Source organism: Triturus cristatus, chromosome 7, assembly GCF_964204655.1.
Source record: "Triturus cristatus chromosome 7, aTriCri1.1, whole genome shotgun sequence".
NCBI classification, from domain to species: Eukaryota; Metazoa; Chordata; class Amphibia; order Caudata; family Salamandridae; genus Triturus; species Triturus cristatus.
Window position 1 is genome coordinate 40,881,502 of NC_140590.1, and position 20,338 is coordinate 40,901,839.

General features: G+C 50.9%; 1 protein-coding gene across 1 annotated transcript in view; it reads right to left on the reverse strand.

The window, feature by feature from the left end:
• Positions 1 to 20,338, reverse strand: part of MEGF8 (multiple EGF like domains 8) — a 634,126-nt gene that overhangs the window by 293,217 nt on the left and 320,571 nt on the right. Inside the window, exon 23 of the mRNA XM_085615576.1 lies at positions 6,802 to 7,012. Coding sequence (XP_085471702.1) covers positions 6,802 to 7,012 — 211 coding nt within the window. The remainder of the gene's footprint in view (positions 1 to 6,801; positions 7,013 to 20,338) is intronic.

The following is a 20,338-nucleotide window of genomic DNA, read 5'->3' on the forward strand; positions in this document are numbered from 1 at the left end:
TTCTAGCTCATCGTAATGAGCCCTATCGTATCTGGCCAACAAAGCTTGAGTATTAGCAATGCGCCAATGATTGGCCGCTTGAGAAGCTACTCTTTTGCCCTAGGCATCAATCAGCTTGGACTCTTTGTCAGGAGGAGGGGCCTCAGCTATAGTCTGTGAGTTAGCTCTCTTGCGAGCGTTAGAAACCACAAGAGAGTCTAAGGGTAACTGCCCTTTGATGCAAGTGGGATCAATAGGTGCAGGTTTACACTTTTTCTCCACCCTAGGTGTAATTATTCGTGGTGAGGGTCTGGACGGATATAAATCAGGGTCATTATCCATGTTTGGGTCAGTGTGATAATCCTCCCAGGGGTCAATGTCCTGTGGTCCATCCTGATCTTCATCCCCATCCCCATCATCCTGTGGGTCAGGTGATCGTGGTGAATGTGTGGGTGTGATGAGTAAGTTGGGATCAGTGGGGGAAGGAGGTGGAATGCAAGGTGGAGAAGGGTTAGTACCCACACTTTCTTTTGAGAGGAATGTGGTAATCCTCCAGCTGGTAGATTTTCAATTTTTTTTGGAAGGGTGGCATGGATATGCCCTGTATCTGGGTTTATCAACTGCTTTTTCTGTTTTGGATTTGACGGCGTGGCATCGGACCAAGGCCCTTCAGACGGAGTGTCCTTGTCTTTACTCGCCACTTTTGGCATCGAAGGTTTCGGTTCCGAACCTTTTGGTGCCGAAGGTGGTTTCTTCGGTAAAGATGGGATTGTCACAGAGAGAAGTTTCGGTGCCAAAGGTGTTGCTTGGGCACCGATATGGGGCCGACTCGAGATCGAGCCGGAAGGCTTTTCTTTGTGTTTCGGTCCCGGGCCCAAGGGCGGGGCATCTGAAACATTTTGTTGTGCCGACCTTGGCCTGAGGGCAGAGGAGGGACCGGACCCTTTTTTACTTTGTTTGTTGAGGGGGCAAGGGGTTATCTTTACTCATGGTATGTTGACCCGGAGTAATCTGCTCCTCTTCTTCTATGTCAGAGTCGGCTTCGGACACGGAGATATGTTGTTCTTCTTCCTCTGTTCCTTGAGCGTGATGTTCTGTGTCGGAATCTTCACAGAGGATGGCCGGTGCAGAGCGGCTTTGATGTTGCATCTCGTGATGTCGAGCCCGGCGGTCATGAAGCGTCTTCTTCGATCGAAACGATCAGCACGCGTCGCAGTCTTTCTCGTCGTGTTCTGGGGATAGGCAGAGGTTGCCCACTTCATGCAAGTCAGTGCGTGGAAATTTAGCACGACATCCGGGGCAGAGTTTGAAAGGAGTCCGTTCCATCAACTGCTAGTGCTGTTGGCGCGGGTAGGCCAGGCAGCCCGCCACAAGTTTTCCAATTTAAGTTGTTTTGAGTTGAGACGATACACAAAGAATGTGAAACCGCGATCAATAACAATACTGTCTAGGGTAGAGGATTGCGCGTCGAAGGGGTCTGAGAAACGGTGCCGAACCGGAGCTCAGCAATATACATCCGAACACAATGGTGGAAAAAAACAATCTAAAGATGGAGTCGATGCCCATGCGCACTATCACCAAAAGGAGGGAGGAGTCACCTACCTTGTGACTGGAAAGACTTCTTCAAAGAAAAACAAAGTGCAAACATCCGGACCCAACACTAGATGGCGAGCTATGCACAGCATGTGATATACAGCTCACATGCCTCGAACATGCATATTTACATGGGTGTAGGAAGCTGGCCCTGTATTTGGTACAACTCTTTGGGCCTAATACTCAAATTCATGATGGAGAATTTTTAAGAGAGGTGTTCACCTCAGGTCCTTGGAAAACCTAGGGGTGTGCCAAGCTAAGGTGAAGACTCCTACTCTGCTTACTAATTTTGCCACCTGTCCTGCCACCAAAAGTGGGGCTTGGACGCGGGGGCGGGCATCTCCACTAGTTGGAGCTGCTCAATTCAGCACTTCACAAGGTGATAGCCTTTGAGGCTCACCGCCAAGTGCTGCTGTTCATGAAATGGGGAATGTGTGAAGCACCTCCACCCAGAGCAGGCTTTGTTTCTGACCTCTGAGAGAGCAAAGGCTCTCACCCCATGAGGTCTGCAACCTGTTTGGTGGTGGCTGACTGGCCAATCCACTAGAGGTCGGTCGTTTCCCTGAGAGGCGCTCTGAGTGCATTTTATAATAAATCCATCACTGGCATCAGTGTGAGTTTATTATACGGAGATGTTTAATACCAATCTTCTCAATCTTCAGTAAAGCCATCACCGAGCTGTGTATGTAGGAAGCTGGCTCTGTAAATACTATACCAAAGTGAGGTGTAATGTGCACAGAGTCCAGTGGAACCCCAAAGGTAGGCAGAGGTAAAGTTAGATAGAACCTTACTCTCTATGTGTGGCAGTGTGGGCGAGCAGTAAGGCTTTATCAGAGGGTAGTGTTAAGCATGTATTGTACACACTCAAAGACTGAACTCATCCCAATTTGTTTGTATAAAAATATTATTTAGTTGTATTTTATTTCTAGAAGCAAGCCAGGCTTGGCCTGGTGCAGGTAAGTGAAATTAAACTTTGCAAGAATAAGCAGTTGAAATGCAGTAAAATGCAATTGGTTTGTTTACAGGTAATTCAAAATCACTTTTCAGTTACTATTATAATTACTTTGTACGTTACTATTCAGATTAATTTTTAAGTTACTTTTTCTAATCCGTGTGATATGCCTAGCTGTCACCCTGGGACATTTCCCAGATAAAAGGTAAATTAATCCGTTTTTGTACATATGCAGTTTAAGGTTTCATATAAACCAACTCCACATACAGAACAATTGTCACAAGAAAGCAGTCGATGCAGTCCTATGGGAGAAAGGAAAATGCTACTTACCAGTATGCATCTGTTCTTGGCATGTCGAGCTGCAGATTTGAATACTTTTGCATAGATTGCCATCTGGTGTTGGGCTCAGATGTTTGCACTTTGTTTTTGTCTTGGAAGAAGTGTTCGTAGTCACAAGGTAGGGGGCCAGTTGCTGACTCCTCCCTAGGACGATAGTGCGTATGGGCATCGACTCCATCCTTAAATTGTTTTGGCCACGAAGGGTTTCGATGGAGTAGTAAAAAGTAGAAGGATGTCCATGTTGTAAGGAAGTGGGTTTCTGTTGCAGTAACCCCCCCCACCCCCATACACTTTTTGCCTGATAACTGATGCACTTTTCCATGGTGTGCCCTGGGCTCCTGCCAATCAGGTGCCCAGGGCCTGTGTTCCTTCCCTAAAAACTGCCTAACAGCCAAAACCCAATTGGCATCTCTGGTCACATGTCAGCCCCTGGTAAATGGTACCCTAGGTACCCTGGGCCTTGTGACCAGAGAAGGAACCTAAGGGCAGAAGCACTTATTGTGCCACCCTTAGAGGCCCTGTACCCTGACGCACACACACTGCCTTTGCAGGCTGAGTGTCTTGGTGCAGAACAAAACAAAGAGTCGACATGGCACACATCCCTGTGTGCCATGCCCACAACACACACTTCCCTGGCATACCTCAGTTACCCCTCTAGCTGGGTGCCCTATGCCAGTGGTGTGGGCACAGAGGCAGGAGCCCTGTGCCCCTACAGTAACCAGGTCCATTCCTGGGCACTAAGTGCAGTGCTGCCATTAAGAGTATATGGTGCTGGGAGGTCGTCAACACGAACTCCACAGCACCATGATGGCTACACTGAAGGCTGAGAAGTTTGGTATCAAACGTCTCAGCACATTAAACCCACACTGATGCCAGTGAGGGATTTACTGTAAGATGCACGACAGAGGGCATCATAGAGATGCCCCCTGAACCTAACCTACAATCCACTTTTTGTCTGAGGGACTGCCTAGGCTGCCACACAGCAGACATGTTGCTGGACCCCTGGGTAGAGAGCCATCCGCTCTCCTGGGCCTGTAATAATGCACATCCTGGGCGAGGTGCTAGGTCTCCTCCCCCAGGATGGGCAGGGGAAGCTTCTAAGGCATGCCTCCTTTGTGAGCGTCTCCAGGCCACTTGCTGTACTCAGCAACTGGCCCCTACCAGTTCTGACCCCCACTCTGGTGGGAAGACTGGCCGGATACCCCAAGGAAGGAAAGGGGGTGTGCCAGCCTCTGCCAACTCCACCCCTCAGGTGGGGGAGGCAAGGTGAAGCACATCTCCGGGCTCTCGTCATCTTGAAGATGGGAAGCCCTGCCCAAGCAGGACTAGGCTACTGCCCCCCTCCCACAGGAGAGTGGCAGGATAGGGGGTGTACCCACCCCAGGGAAGGGACCCATTGGTTCCTGCCCTTTACCTACCTGTAACGCCCCTAAATTCAGTATTTAGGGGCACCCAGAACCTTCCTTCCTCAGATCCAGATTCCGAAACAAGAAAGAAGAAGACCTGCCGTGCAGCTGCTAACAAGAAGACACCAACTGATTTGGCCCCAGACCTACCGGCCTGTCGACCATCGAACCTTCTCCTGCTAAACCCAGGCATCTCCAGTGGTCAGCAACCTCAAAAACCACAGAGGATCTGACTGCCTTGTGACTCTAACTACCTGGGACTCCCACGAGCAGTGGTACTGCTCAAAGCAAGTAACTGACCCTGGCATCAGCAAGGAATCGCGAACCCTGCACACACTGCAGTCGCCAAGCCTGGCCTGTGCTGGAGTGAACAAAGACCACGAGGACGCCCCCCTGGCGACTGTGACCCCGAATCCAGCACCCAAGGACCCACCTCGGCGCTCCTGACGACGCCTGCAGCCTCAGAACCAGGGACCCCTCCAACCGTGACCAGCAGAGGGTAAGATTTCCTGACACCAAAAGGCACCTCTGCACCCGGCGCCCTGCAGCCCCCTGTGCCCAACTCTTGGGTGCCTACCTATCCTCCAACTACCCAACTTACCTCTCGAATTGGTGGTCACACCCAAAGAATCTTCGTCCCCGAGCTTGCAGCCTTTATTAGTTCTTGAGCTTCTCCATTGAGTGCCCGACAGCTGAAAAGCACCCTGCACCCAGACGCCCGAGTGCCCCTGGCAGTGCTACTTTTACTCTAATCTAATCTACTTCCTCATTTGCCCTGAGCAAGTGACCAGGAACCCAGCTCCCACAGCCGCGTGGCCTGCTAGCCAGCAGCCACCAATCAAAGGCCCCCCTGCCTCCCATAGGATAATATTGGGCCTAACTCACTCTGCACCCGGCTGCCCCAGTGCCGCTGAGGGTGTAACAACTCTACTTATCTGACCCAGGGAGTCCCCTGAGTCTATACCCTTAACCTTAACTCTGCCAGTCGAGTACTTACCTTTAAACCGATAACTCAATTTTCTCCAGAAGGTAACATTGACTTGTTTCTTCTGTGTGTGGAGTTTTCAAAATTTAAAATATTCACCAAAAATCAGCCGAGTAACGAAAACGAAAATACTCACCTGCGATTAGGTGAGCTCCCAGTGCTGGATCTTCATCAAAGATGTCTTATGGCACCGGTGCAGCTTGTTGCGCCATAACGTGTCGTCGGGCCCGGCGATCACGGACAGTCTTCTTGGCGCGGACAGAGGCGCAAGCTTGGCAGTTTTTCTCCTCGTGTTCGGGCGAGAGACAGAGGTTGCAGACCTTGTGTTGGACGCTGTGTGGAAATTTAGCTCCACACTGGGGGCATTTTTTGAATGGAGTCCTTTCCATTAGCCGTAGGCCCGAATGGCGCCGATAGGCCCAGCGGCCCAAGTTGACGACCGGAATAGAGTATTTGAGTAGCGCATTGAAAAGGTTTGGATAACACTGTACCGAACCGGATCGCTGAAGTTACATCCTAACCCGATGGCGGAAAAAAACAATCTGAGGATGGAGTCGATGCCCATGCGCACTATCGTCCAAGGGAGGAGTCACCTATCTTGTGACTACAAAAGACTTCTTCCAGGACAACAACAAGGTGCAAGCATCCGAGCTCAACACCAGATGGCGATCTATTGCACAGAGTGTGAATTCTGCAGCTCATATGCCTCGAATATGACTTTCCATGTGTTGCATTTTATCTCAATCGTCTCTACAATTACTGTTATTAGAGATGTGTTTTTTACACAGTTGTCCCACAATGTTTTAGCCCTCATGAGACCTCACAAATTATTTTAGGTCGAAATATTGTCAACCCTATAACACCCACTATTCCATACCTGTTGCTAGGCAGAGCTCAGAGTTGTGATCATTCCTAAATCAGGTTCTTTGTATATTCTGTGTGTTTTTTGTATACAGGCATTTATTTATGCGCACCATGTCTCTCTGTGGTGTGATCACTTCCTTTGCGTTATTTGGCTGTTTTAATGTCATTTTCTGTCATTTTCAACACTTAATCAGGGTATTTTGCATACAAGAAAGGTTAGTCCATTCATTTTGTATAAAACATTGTTTTTTATAGCATGGGTACTGGCAAACATTTTCCCCAGGGCTAAAAAGTATGGTCTGTGGTGCCTGCCGGATGTTGCTGAGGCTTTGAGGGGGGTTGTAAGGTGGACGTAAGGCCAGCGGATCATGTACATGATCATGCAAGTCATGCAGTTATTTTGAGGGTTTCATTCTATACTGCCCTCTAAATTAAGCCTCTAGTCTCAAGAAGAGCAATATATTTGACAATACTGTGTTATGCTGTATCTGGGTGAATCTGAATCAGATATAGAGGTGTGTGTAGAGAAAATGATTGTTGCTGAAGACAAAGATAGGCATGTTGATGAAGATGGGAATGAAGTCTTGAGAGACAGACAGCCAAAACAAGCATAATGGGAGAGTGGGAGCCCTTATGACAAATGAACACTCCTTTGGGATAAACCCGAGTGGGAGTTTACTCACCTGGGATCACCATAGTAGCCAGAAATGCATCGTTCGCAGTGCTCCCCTTCAGTGTTGTCCGTGCAGTAGCAGACCCCGGAGTCCACATCACAAAAACCCAATGACGCTAAGCCATGACCATTACAGGCGCACTGCTGGCACCCACCCTTCAGTGTGGCATTGCCAAAGCTCCCCGGCTGGCAGAACTGGCACCGCTCCCCCATTGTCCAATCTGTAAAGAGAGATGAATAAAACAGAGATCAAATCAGACTTCTTAGACAGTGACTGTCCAGTCAGCACCCTCCAGAGCCTTCTGCCGGTCATCAGCTATAACCTTTATCAGGTCTTCAGCGCCTGTCTGACCTCTGGAGCGTTGTTCGATGTGATCATGTCTTAAGTTAACACTCCTGAGCAAAACACATTTGACTTTTCACAATGTTATCCTGTTGCCAGTCACTGCCACCAGTAAGGAAAAGCACCCAGCTAGACGGCTTACCAGTTATCTCAGATTACATGACCTTCTGGAGGAGAGCCAGCAGGCTTTCGCCTTGGTCATAAGCGAGATATCCGTGCTAGTGGCGTCATAGACAACTCCTTACATTCAGGATTACGGTGAGGTGCTGGGCCTGCTACTGCATCGATCTGCGCCCAAGGACTGAATGATGATATACTGTAGGAAAGTGGCTCTGTATATACTGTTCCCACATAGGTACAGGGTGTACAGAGTCCAGAGTCCCCAGAGGCTTGGCAGAGGCTTAAGTTAGATATAACCTTACTCTCTAAAGTGGTAGCTTGGTCAAGCAGTAAGGCAGTATCAGAGGACAGTGTAAAGCATTTGTTGTACACACTCAGTCAGCAAATGTTCTCACACACTCAAGAACTGAACTCTAGGCCAATGGTTTGTATATAAAAATATATGGTCGTTTTATTTTAGAACAAACAAGAGGTATCAAAATATACTTTCTCAGAATGAGATGCTTTATTTAAATACTTTGCAAGAGGCAATTGACTTGAAATGCAATAGTTACAGTTTGCTGCAATAGGTAACACAATTTCAAACACAATAATACATTGAGCTCAATGGAAATTTTAAGTTGTATGCAATTGATTATTTTCAGGATTACTTTTCTAACTCCAGGACTGGATCCCAGATTCAGCACTGGGACAGTTCTTGGAAACAAGTGAGTAAATACGTTTTAGTTAATGTTGTGATGTTTAAGCAATATTATGCTATTTTAAAAGTTGAACTTTTTCTGATCAAATTAGCTATGTTATCCTAGGGGAGAAAATTCACTTAGCAGGTAAGTGGGGTTATAGTTACTTTTTCTAGGTCAGTGTTGGATCCTGGATCCAGCACTAGTGTACCACCTGTAAGCAGTTGAGAAACTGCGTTAAAGTTATAAAGGCGATTTTTAACGAATATTTATTAGTTTGCAAAATCGACACTTTAAGACATTTCACAGAAAAACAGTCAATGGTTTCCTATGGAAGAAAATTCAAGTTACGGGTAAAGTAACTTCTCGTTACTTTTGTAATCCAGTGCTGGGCTCCTAGGCTCAGTACTGGGACATCGATCTAAAACAGGTAAGTAATTATGTTTTCACAGTTGGTACGATTTTTAAAGAATATTTGTAGTTTGCAAAAATCGTCACAAATGTTTTCAGCAAAAAGCAGGCAATGATATCCTATGAAAGGAAATTCAAGTTACTGGTAATTAAGGTTAAAATTACTTTTAAGGGGGGCGTGGCTAAGATGGCGGCGTGAGCGGACGCTTTCCCTGCCGGCTCCCGCTCCGTTGGGCCCCTAGCTCCGGTCTAGCAGCAGTATCTCCCCCCATGCAGTGACGAAAACCAGCAGCGGGGACGGCGGAGCTCAGGTGGGGAGCTGTGAGGAGGCTCGGGACCCCCAGGACGCCTCGGCGGGGACTAGAGAGCCGCGGGAGCTGAGGCGCCGGGAAGGGGCAGAGCATCGAGCCGGGCCGGGCAGAGCGCTCCTGGCCAGAGATCTACGCGAGAGCCCGGACTCGCTGGCGGGGCCTTGCCGAGGGCGGCGGCGAGACGCGATCCCTCGCAGCAGAGATCGAGAGTTGGCCCTGGTGGGGGAGCGGCGGCCCGGGGGCCGCGGGAGGAGAGGCCCGGCCCGACGGGCTGTGAGGATCTGGCGAGGGTGCCGCGACGAACGGAAGCAAGAGAGTCCCCCCGAAGAACGGTGGCGGTGTGAATGAGCAGGCTGGGGAAGGAAGGACAGGAAGCCAGCGGCGGTGCCCGCGAAGGGGGAAGAACGCTGGAGCGGTGAGGGGACGTCCCTCCGGCCGGCTGCCGGGCCTCTGAGCCTCCGGACTTGGAGCTAACGCGGACCAACCCCCTGGCCTTCCGAAAGACGGAGCTGCGGAGACGGAGGAGCACTGGGGGAGGTCGTGCCAGGCGCTGAAGCACACGGACACGCTGACGGCGCTCGCCGGCTCACTGGGGAAGAGATCACCGAGAAGAAGCGGGGTGCCGGGCCAGGTGCGGGGAGGGCGTGCCCGGACGTGAGGCCACGCGAGGGCCGGACTTGACGACTAGGCCTGCTACCCGGTGAAGCTGAGGACCGGGGTCCGATTGCGAGCACCGGCAGCGGCAAAGGCGGAGTGATCACACCATCGGTGGTGGGCAAAGGGGTGACCAGGCCCCGGAAGGCACGCGCCCTGCCTAGGGCTGGCCTTGAGAGAGGACTGCACGGGAGGAGGAAGCCTGAGCAAGAGGTACCAGTGTGGCGGCGGAGCCGGTGGAGAAATTCAGGGCCGTAGGGGGCAGCGGAGGACGGCTCCACGAGGCAACGAGCGAGTGGACACGCGGACGGCGCCCCCACCCGGTGAGCGCGGCGGCAGCGAGAGTGCAGAGGCAGCGGTGGGGAGCTCGGGCGCGCGGGAGACGGCCAGAAAGGGGCCAGGACAAGGACCCTAGGAGCGAAGTGCTTTACGGGGGACCCCCACGGGACGAGCTGGAGTAGGCCACGGGCGCCTGGATCAGGTAACGAACGATCTGGCCCCACCCCCCCATCCCCCCCTTCCCCAGGATCACAAGGAGGGCGCAGAGGCCCGGCCGGGGAGACAGACGAGAGACTGGAGACCCCACGTCCTGCGGATCGGAGGCGTGGGAGTGGGGGCAGCGGCATAGCGGCCGGAGTGGCCCCAAAGAGAGCCGGGGCGGACCGGAGGCGCGAGGACGACAGACAAAGCAGGGAGGCCGGACCCAGCCGCCGCCGGGACCGCCGGAGCGCCAGCCCGGGAGACGGTGGCCGAGTGGACGGGGGTCGCAGTTGGACGAACGGTGATTCGAGCCACAGACAGACAGGTGGCATGGACTAAGGCGCGCCGCCTGCACGACCAGAGGAGAGGGTCAGGAGGACGAGGGAGCAGTGGTGCGGAGGGGGTGCACGGAGACGCAGAGCCTAGACGACTGATCCGGCGAGGGGCCGGCAACGCGGCAGATTCGCCTCGCGTCCCGGCCCTGCGGACATGGCAGGCAGCAGGGGAGGGAGGAAGGGGGAGCGCACTCTCCCTGAGCTCCTGGGCCGGCAATCGCACAGAACGGACAGAGGGCAGCAGTCTCCCCACACCTCCAGTAATGCTCCGGACCCCGACGGGGGGGAACCCCCGCTCACCCGGTCCTTTATGGAATCCCTCTTCGGATCTCTGAGGGAGGACTTCCAAACCCTGAAGAAAGAAGTAGCCAGCGAAGTGCGGGAAATCCGACGAGAGGTGGATAGCCTGGGCGAACGGGTAGCCGCGGTGGAGGATACAGGCCAACGGAGGGATGAGGAGTTCGAACAGCTACAACAGGAAGTGCTGCGACTCAGGGACCAGCAGATTGATCTCAAAGCACATGCCGAAGACCTAGAAAACAGGTCTCGGCGAAACAACATAAGGGTTCGCGGGGTTCCATCGGTGGAAGAGGGAACGGACATTGCATGCTATCTGAGAGAGCTGTTCCAGGAGGTCCTGGGAGAACCGGAGGAGTTTCCCATTCGAATAGACAGGGCGCACAGAGTGGGGGCACAAAGGAGGGGGTCTACGCCACCCCCCCGGACATCCTAGCCTACCTCCCAGACTACCCAGCTACAAGAGCGCATAATGGCAGAGGCACCTAAGCGACAGCCCTGGACTTTCCGGGGACACTCGGTGGCATTATACCAGGACCTGTCGGCAATCACGCTCCAGAAACGGAGGACATTCAAAATAGCCACAGACTTCCTGAGAGAACATCGCACACCCTACGCCTGGGGCCACCCCTTTAGACTCACCTTCCGATGGAACGGGGTCCTGCACCAGCTGCGCTCCCTGCAGGAGACGTGCGGGGTCCTGGGCCTGACAGCTGGAGAGGAGGACACAACCTCGCAGCGCTGGGGGCACTCTGGAGGGGGAGGCTGGTGGCGAGTGTCCAGGCAGCGCTCCTGAGACCGACCGGCGTGGCCAGACACGCCCACCATCCGGGCTAGTACAGCAAACGCAGAATCAGAGGTGGCCGAGAACAACGGCTCCAGCGACATTGCGCTGACGGCGTATGAGCACTCCGGGGGGAGATCGCAACAGCCTACTTCAGCTTACAGGTTTGGGGCCGGGGGGGGCGAGGGGGCTGGCGGGGGGGGGGGGGGAAATTGGTTTTGTTGCAGTTAAGGCGGGAAGGGGAAGGGAGAGCGGGAACCCTACGGGGGAGGGGCACGGGAGGGGAAGGAGGCGGGGAGGGGGGAGGTATCGTCCAGTGCGGGACCGACTTTAAGGCGGGGATGGCGACCTCACTGACATGGTCTGCGGCACAAGGAGGGTACAGCGCGGGCACACTTGTCTTCTCACATGACACCCACCAGTCTTAAGATAGTTACGCTTAATGTTCGGGGCCTCAACAACCCGACCAAAAGGCGTGCGGTGCTCTCCTTATTGGAGAATACTCAGGCAGATATCTGTCTCCTTCAAGAAACGCATCTCCTACCTAAGGACTGGGCTAGGCTGCGCTCTCACAAATTTCCCACACAGCTCTTCTCTTCCAACAACACTAAAACTGCTGGGGTGGCGATCTTGGTGGCTCAACGCTTCCGGGGAGAAGTCCTCCATAAACAAGCAGAGCAGCGGGGTCGACTATTGGTCTATAGATTCAAAGTGGCGGGTATCGCCTTCACAATTGGGTCCCTATACGGCCCGAACGAGCGGCAAGACCACTTTCTTAACGCGGCGCTGGGAGAAGTTACGGCTACCCCTGACCGGCACATCATTCTAGGGGGAGACTTTAACCTAGTCTTCGACTCGACACTGGATAGATCCGCCCAACGTTCGCCGCAGGCGGGGGAATTCTCGGCTGGAAGCAGGGCTCAATTGGCAGACATGGGCTTGATAGACCTGTGGCACCACCTCCACCTGGCGGAACGGGACTATTCCTACTACTCACATGCACATAAAACGTACGCACGGCTAGACCACTTTCTGGTCACCGGTCCGGTCAGCACTCTCGCAACGGCGGTGGAGATAGGGGTGATCTCCATGTCGGACCATGCCCCCGTATCGGCTACTTTTTTGTTGCCGCCGGTTTCCAGTACCCCCCGGGTGTGGCGTCTGCGGGACACCTTATTATACAGAGGAGACGTAATCAAGCAAGTGACGACCGCGATTCGGGAATATCAATCCCACAATGAGAACCCGGATACCTCCAGGGCGACTCAATGGGCTGCTCTGAAAGCAGTATTGCGGGGGGAATTCATCACGATATCGGCGGCAGACAATGCACAGAGACGGAGTAAGCGAGAGGAACTCACGCAGAAAGTCCTGGAGCACATGCATCGCCGAACGGGGGCTCCCCGGATTTGGCGGCAGCTTCAGGGGGCAAGAAAGACCCTGGTGGCCCTGGATATGGACCGCGCGGAATACGCAGCGCTCCGTCTTAAGCATGCCTACTACACTGGGGGAGACAGGTGCAGCCGATTATTGGCAAGCAGGCTCAGAATGGCGAGACAAACACCTGGTGAAGATGATCACCGACCCCACAGGGTCTGCAGTCACAGAGGACGCCCATATCGCGGAACGTTTTCGCCAGTACTACGCAGACCTCTATGCCGGGCACCCCCCGGACACGCCCGCAACGCAAAGGTACCTAGACTCGGTCGCTCTGCCATCGCTGACACCGCTGCAAGCAGAGAGTCTGGATAGGGACATTCGTGTGGAGGAGTTGATCTCCGCTATTGCCAAACTTAAGTACGGTAAATCCCCGGGACCGGATGGCTATACCGCCCTCTTCTATAAAACATTTTGCACTTCACTCGCACCGATACTCACGCGCTTCTTTAACACCTTCGCGGAGGCGGGGGCCATGCCGCCGGATCTGCTGCGGGCGTCCCCGACGGTCATCCCTAAACTGGGGAAGGACAGATCACATTGCGGCTCCTACAGACCGATATCCCTCCTGAATGTAGATCTTAAACTGTATACGGGGATCCTGGCAGCCCGCCTAGCCCCCCTCTTGCCGGGGCTTATAGATCCAGACCAGGCGGGCTTTGTTACGGGGAGGCAGACGGTAAGACAACACCAAGCGGATTACACATATTATCGAACAGGCGTCGCAGATCCGGGGTGAGAGAATGTTGATGGCAGTGGACGCTGAAAAAGCATTCAACCGAGTGCATTGGCCTTACCTAGAGCGGGTGTTGGCGAAAATAGGGATCAGGGACAAGTTCCGCAACATGATATTCAACTGTTACGGATCCCCAACCGCGGTCGTGAGGGTCAATGGCTGCAGCTCCGGGAGCTTTAACATAGAGAGAGGCACGAGGCAGGGATGCCCGCTGTCGCCTTTACTCTTCGCCTTATACATGGAGCCTTTCGCACAGCGTGTACGGAACAACCCAGAGGTAAAGGGAGTGAAAATGGGCGGATTTTATCACGCAGTCAGCTTATATGCTGATGATGTGATCTTCTCCTTGGAGGATCCGCTTCGGGCCCTGCCGGCTTGTATCGAGGAATTGACTACATTCGCGGCAGTATCGGGATTCAGGATGAATATGGGGAAGTCGGTCCCCCTAGACTTATCGCTCGCGCCGGCGACCAGGACGCTCCTGCAGCGTCAACTCCCGATAGTCTGGTCCAAGGACGCAGTATCGTAACTGGCAGTTAATGTTCTGGGCATAGGGTCAGGTAGGTAGAGTTCGTACACCCTCAGCGGCACAAGGTAGTGCACAAGGTATTGTCAGTGGCAGACCCACATTTGCCCCTACCAATAGCCCAATTTCCAACACAGGGGCAATCGGGCGGCTGGGTGCAGGGTGCTTTTGAGCCGTCGGGCGCTCAATGTTATTCAAGGGAGATCTTGGAATGTGAACAAAGGCTGCAGGCTCGGGGATGGAGGATCTTCAGGAGCGACCAACACTTCGAGGGGTAAGTTGGGATCTTGGGGGATAGGTAGGCACCCAGCAGTTGGGCTCAGGGGGCCGTGGGGTGCCGGGTGCAGGGTGTCTTTTGACATCGGAAAATCTTACCCCCTGCTGGTCGTGGTTGGAGGGGTCCGTGGTTCTGAGGCTGCAGGCGTCGAGGAGGGTCCTTGGGCACTTGATTCCAGGTCAGAATCGCCGGGGGGACGTCCTCAGGGTCTTTGTCCACTCGGGTGTGAGAAAGTGCCATCTTTCTTGCATGGTATGCCCCCACTTTTTGCAGAATTGCTGAACGTACTTTGACTGAGTGTGCCCTGGACTCCTGCCAATCAGGTGCCCAGGGCCTATGTTCCTTCCCTAAAACACACAAAACCCGAATTGGCAAACCCTGGCCACATGTCAGCCCCTGGTAAATGGTACCCAGGGCCTTGTGACCAGGGAAGGCCTCTAAGGGCTGCAGCACTCATTGTGCCACCCTTGGAGGCCCTGTACCCTAACACACACACTGCCCTGGAAGAGGAAGACACCAACTACTTTGGCCCCAGCACCTACCGGCCTGTCGACCCTCGAACCTGCTCCTGCTCCAACCCAGCATCTCTTGTGGCCAGCAACCTCACAAACCCCGGAGGACCTGGCTACCTTTTGGCTCTAAGCCCCTAGGACTCCCATGAGTATGTGGTAAATATTTAAATTACCTGTACTATTTTTATGCAGTAAAGTCTAGTAAGAATAACTTAGTCAAAATAAGAGGCAGAATCCGTGGTATTAGAGGTTCTGAAAAGGACTTTATTCCTTACAAAGGAATTATGGTTCGAACCAGGCAATCTTATTCCATCACCACGAAGGTTCAGGAAGGGATCGGCAATACATTATTGACAAGTAACAATATATATATGAAAAGCATTGCATTAAGACAGATGCAGGAGGCGTAACAGCTGATAATACAGATAAGAATACACATACGTAATGAAAATAGGCGTAAATACAGGCGTATACTAGAAACGTCATTTAAAATGATGTCACAAGTGGGTGGATCCATAAGAGAATCCTGCAGTGTCAGCAGAAATATTTAGCAGAGATGCGCGCGCAGCCGCATGACGTGTGATTGACGTGTGATTGACGTGCAACTAGAGGGTGAAGGGGGATTGACATTTAGCTCTACATATGGAGACAGAAGTCTGGGGGGTCAGGTCAACTTAATCCCAAATCGTATCTAATATCTTTGTTTAAGGAACTGTTTTATCCAAAAGGAAAGGTCTCTCGGACGGAATCTATTCTATACTGACTGTTAGTGCATGTACAAGCGTCTATGTGTCTACATGAGATGCGAGGGGGCAGGAATCTTCCATGGTAACAGGAGCTATGAATTACTTGCATAGAGATAGCGAGGCCGAGCCTTTTGCTCGGTAGCTGGAAGGATGTTTACCTAAACTACTAGACAGGAATGCATTGGATGAGGAGCGGAGCAGATAACTTGAAGGCTGAATACAGTTTTTGGCAGGCAACAGGCCGCGTCAGGCACCGCTAGCCGCGCAGGGAGTAAGACAAAGTTCATGGACACGGATGCAGGTCCAGGCTGGAGCATTTCAGAGGCAGAAGCAGGAAAAGGCTTGATGACAGAATTCAGGGCCTACTCGCCTGAACTGTAAAACGTGAAAAGTGAACCATATAAAGTCGGTGGCCAATCATACTTAGGAATGGACTATTTGACCCATTCATGGCGGATCTGAAAGAGGACATGTTGGCGTTGGACGCACATGTATTTGCGTCTTCATAGCTGGAACTGGAGGGAACATACATGTACTTGTAGCATGTACATGGAGTCGTTGGGGTCTAAGATAGGGGACATAACTGATCATAAAATTCATATTTCCTCATTCCCTCCTTGTCCCCTACGGACCCTTATGAAATATCCATTTTCATCAATCCATCAATCTGTTCATATAGCATCATTTGTTCTTCTTTCTTCTTCCGGGATCTCGAATGAAAATTTGAAGGCGGGATACACGATGTGGCACACAGACCACAAATCGCTGGCCCACATTGTAGACACAAGCAGCAACTGAATAGTATGAGAAAGCCAATACCTAGGAAGGATAGGATCCTCCATCCCCAGGCTGACAACACGCTCCAGAACCAACCGGACCAAGTCCAGGTGCCTGGATTCTGGTGTATCTGGCTTACGATCTTATGAAGTCGAGTTATGGCTTTATATACTGACGGCGCGTTTTCTAGTATGAAAACACAGCAACTTGATCCGATGACCCTACAAGCTCCGCCCCTATCGGCCAGGATGACGTCAAGGACAAGACGATTTTGAAGAACAACAATCCGCATCGCAGACTGCTCCTCTGTTAAGTTGCCTAAGGCGGAAGTAGTTTCATTCACTACTGCTTCAAGGGTTCTAGTTAATCTACGTATCAACTTACTATTAGTGACTGTACCTATGTAGGGAAAGAAACCTTTATTGAAATCTGTGTATTGCTCCCATGCTGTTTCGGTGTAGTCGACAATCGGGAGATCTCTCTGCTGTCTATTGTGTACTAAATGGGTATTCCTATGGTAATCAGGCGGGGCTAGGAAAACAGGTGGTAGAAGGAATGCAATGTAACAGGTACCATCCCAATCTAGGGGTAGGCGTATGTATGCGGTGTGACCACAGATGAAGTAGGAGTGACGAGAAGCTCTAAATGTAGACTTGCCTTTATCATTGAATTCTATTACAGTGGTACATTTACTATGGCCCATGTGTATTGAACCGTTCTTTCTTACACATAATTCGCCTCTAACTGGAAATACTGACATAGCGGGCAAGATTGGTGTAGCTTCGGATTCAACATTCAGGATCATGAGATTAAGTGTAAAGTTACCTAGTCCATATACTTCATTTTCTAGATCAGTTCCTGTTCTTTTGGGAAGTCCCTCCTTGTTAGGGTAGCAGACTTTAAGTAAAACTAGGTTCAGGTTTCCCCAAACCCAGTTGTCTTGATAAACTACTGAATTTGAATCTAGGGAATTAATCAAACTAAACCATGCTCCACAGGAGCCATTGTGTGTGAATGGATACGGAAAGAGGGGCAGAACTCCCCTATATTTCTGATAGGGAGGGAGTCGGCCACATATCCAACAATTTGTAGCATTGCTGGTCTGATGAGAATGATGTAACATACTAATGAATGTGTTGTTGCGCGGCGCAAATCTATAGGACAACTCATGCGGGGGTAATTCGCTAAAAGAATGTTCGGCAGTAGCATTGGAAGCACGCTTGGAAATAGGGTAATACATGTGTAATAATATACTGGCAATGATAATCAGAAGACTTAGAAAAAACATAATTAACAATGTCACTATGCAGTGACTACGAAGTGATTTACAGTACGCATGTTTCTTGAGCTGTTTCTGTCTATTTCTCTCTCTATTTCGGTCTAGAGGATACATGTCAGAGACAAATTCAACCGATTCACCTTGGAGAGGACTTAAACAATCAAATTGTCTGACTTGCTAGACCTTAGTTTCAGTTTATAGTTTTCTTTTTCTGTCTTGTCAACCAGGGGGAGTTTTGAGTCAGTCTGTGAGGGAATGCAGGGCTGATAATTCAAGTCGGATGATAGTCCATGAAATTTTTTGATATGGCTCGAGTGCAACCACCCTTTACGTCCCTCAATCTTCACAGCTGTCCTTGTGGTCAATAAGACGAGTTTAGGCGACTGCCAGCGAGGCTCCAGCGGGTTCCTTCTGTCGAAGTTCCTTACAAGTACAATATCTCCCGGAACCACGTCATGGGGCTTCACCTCAGTGTTATCGGGAAAAGCTGCAGCTACCTGTGAACGACAAGATTGTAGTGCAGACATCAAGGAAGCCAGGTAATCTGTCAGCATATTACAATCAACATCAGTTATTTTACGAGGTATAGGCGTACCCCACATATTTGGTGGTCTACCGAAGATCACCTCATACGGGGATAGCCCTGTTCGAGAGTGTGCTACCATTCTCATGTAAAAGAGCGCAACCGGTAAAGCTACTATCCAGTAGACACCTTTTTCTCTACATACTTTGGACAGTCTAATTTTCAGAGTTTGATTATGTCGCTCCACGAGACCTGCTGCCTCGGGATGTCGGACACAGTGGAATTTCCATTGCTAGCCTAACAGAAGTGAAACATGTTTCATTAGCTCGGATGAGAACGGCTGGCCATTATCTGAGTACACGATACGGGGCAAACCATACCGTGGGAAGAATTCTCGAACTAACTGTTTGGCAGTAGTCGGGGCAGTGTAATCCGAGACGGGATACGCCTCTGTCCACCGGGAAAGAGCGCATACAACTACGAGGACATATTTGAATCCTCGACATCGTTCCATCTGGATATAATCCATCTGGAGGACTTCAAAATGGTGATCGGGGGGTTGAAATCCACCCTGTTCTACAGGTACGCCTTTTCCTGGATTGAACGGACAACAAATCATGCAGGTACGTACTTTCTGTTTAGCTGCTGCTCGCAAGTGTTTATTGAACCAAATGTGTTGAATGCTGTCTAGCATAGCTTTCTCTCCTAGGTGCGCTGGACTATGTATTGTGTTAATGATGACCTGAACCATTGAGTCGGGGAGAAACCATATAGATTTTCCCTTCGTCATCCATCCTTGATCCGTTTGGATCCCTCCTAATTCAGTCCATCTCTTTATTTCTTCTGGTGTAGCATGTGTCTGTATGTCAATTACATCAAGGGCGGGATCCTTAACTGTCATGCAGTGTGTTGGTGTCGGAACTATTGTCTTTGTCGTGTCAGTTGGATGAGTCTGATTCTGAGCAGTCTGTTTAGCTGTTCTGTCAGCTAGGTCGTTACCCTGAGAAATAATGTCAGTCACTTTTGTATGGGCTTTACACTTCATAATCGATATTGCAGTCGGCAGATGTATTGCATCTAACAGAGCTTGAATAAGGGGACCGTGCTGAATGTGGGCACCGTGAGAAGTTAAATAACCTCTCTCTCGCCAAAGTACGCCGAAGTCATGGACGACTCCGAATGCATAACGTGAATCTGTGTATATGTTGACTTTCTTATTTTTGGCTTGAATACAGGCTTGTGTCAGAGCGATGAGCTCTGCTGCTTGAGCTGACAAGGTATTGATACAATTCGTTTCAATAATTTCAGTATCTGTTGTGACTGCATAAGCGGCCACTAACTCTCCTGTATTTGTTCTCATGCATGAACCATCTACATACAATGTCAGGTCTGGATCTGATAATGGAATATCTGTCAAGTCTTGTCTGGGTTTCGTCGTAATAGTAATAACTTCAATACAATCATGTGCCAATGGGTCTGTTCCACTTAATGGCAAAAGTGTGGCAGGATTTAATGTACTACAACGTCTGATTTCTATGTGTGGCTGGAACAATGTCAATTCATAGCCCGTCAGTCTTGCTATAGTCAAGTGTTGTGTTTGGGTCCGGTTCAAGAGAACCTCTACTGCGTGTGGTACTTGTACTGTCAATTGATGTCCTAACACTATGGCATCGCTTTGTCTGATTGCTAAAGCTGTTGCTGCGACTGATTTCAGGCACGCAGGAAGAGCCTGAGCTACGGGATCTAATGTACTAGAAAAATAAGCACATGGCTTGTGTGATCCTGCTTGTTCCTGCGTGAGTACTGACAAAGCAGTACCTTCACGTTCTGTAACAAAAAGTGTAAAACGTTTGCTGTAACATGGCGTTGCTAAAACAGGTGCTTGGCATAAAGCTTTCTTTAAGCTTTCAAAAGCTTGTGTATGTTCCTGAGTCCAAGGGAGGACAGTCGATGTCGCTGCCTCCTGTGTTGTCAACTGAATGAGTGGTTTCGCTAGAAATGCATATTGAGGGATCCACTGCCTACAGTACGAAGTGAGGCCTATGAATGCCCATACCTCCTTTTGTGTCTTGGGTGGCGGCATGTTAACAATTAACTGGATACGGTCGGGTGTAAGCTGTCTTCCCCCCTTGGACAGCAAGTGCCCAAGGTACACAACTTGCTGGACACAGAATTGCAGCTTTGAAGGGGACACTTTGTGCCCCTTGTCGGCTAAGAAATGTAAAACCGTCAGTGATGCTTTTTCACATTCAGGTTCGCTTCGGGCGGTGATCAGCAGATCATCGACGTATTGAAGCAGGGCAGTGTTAGCTGGCATGT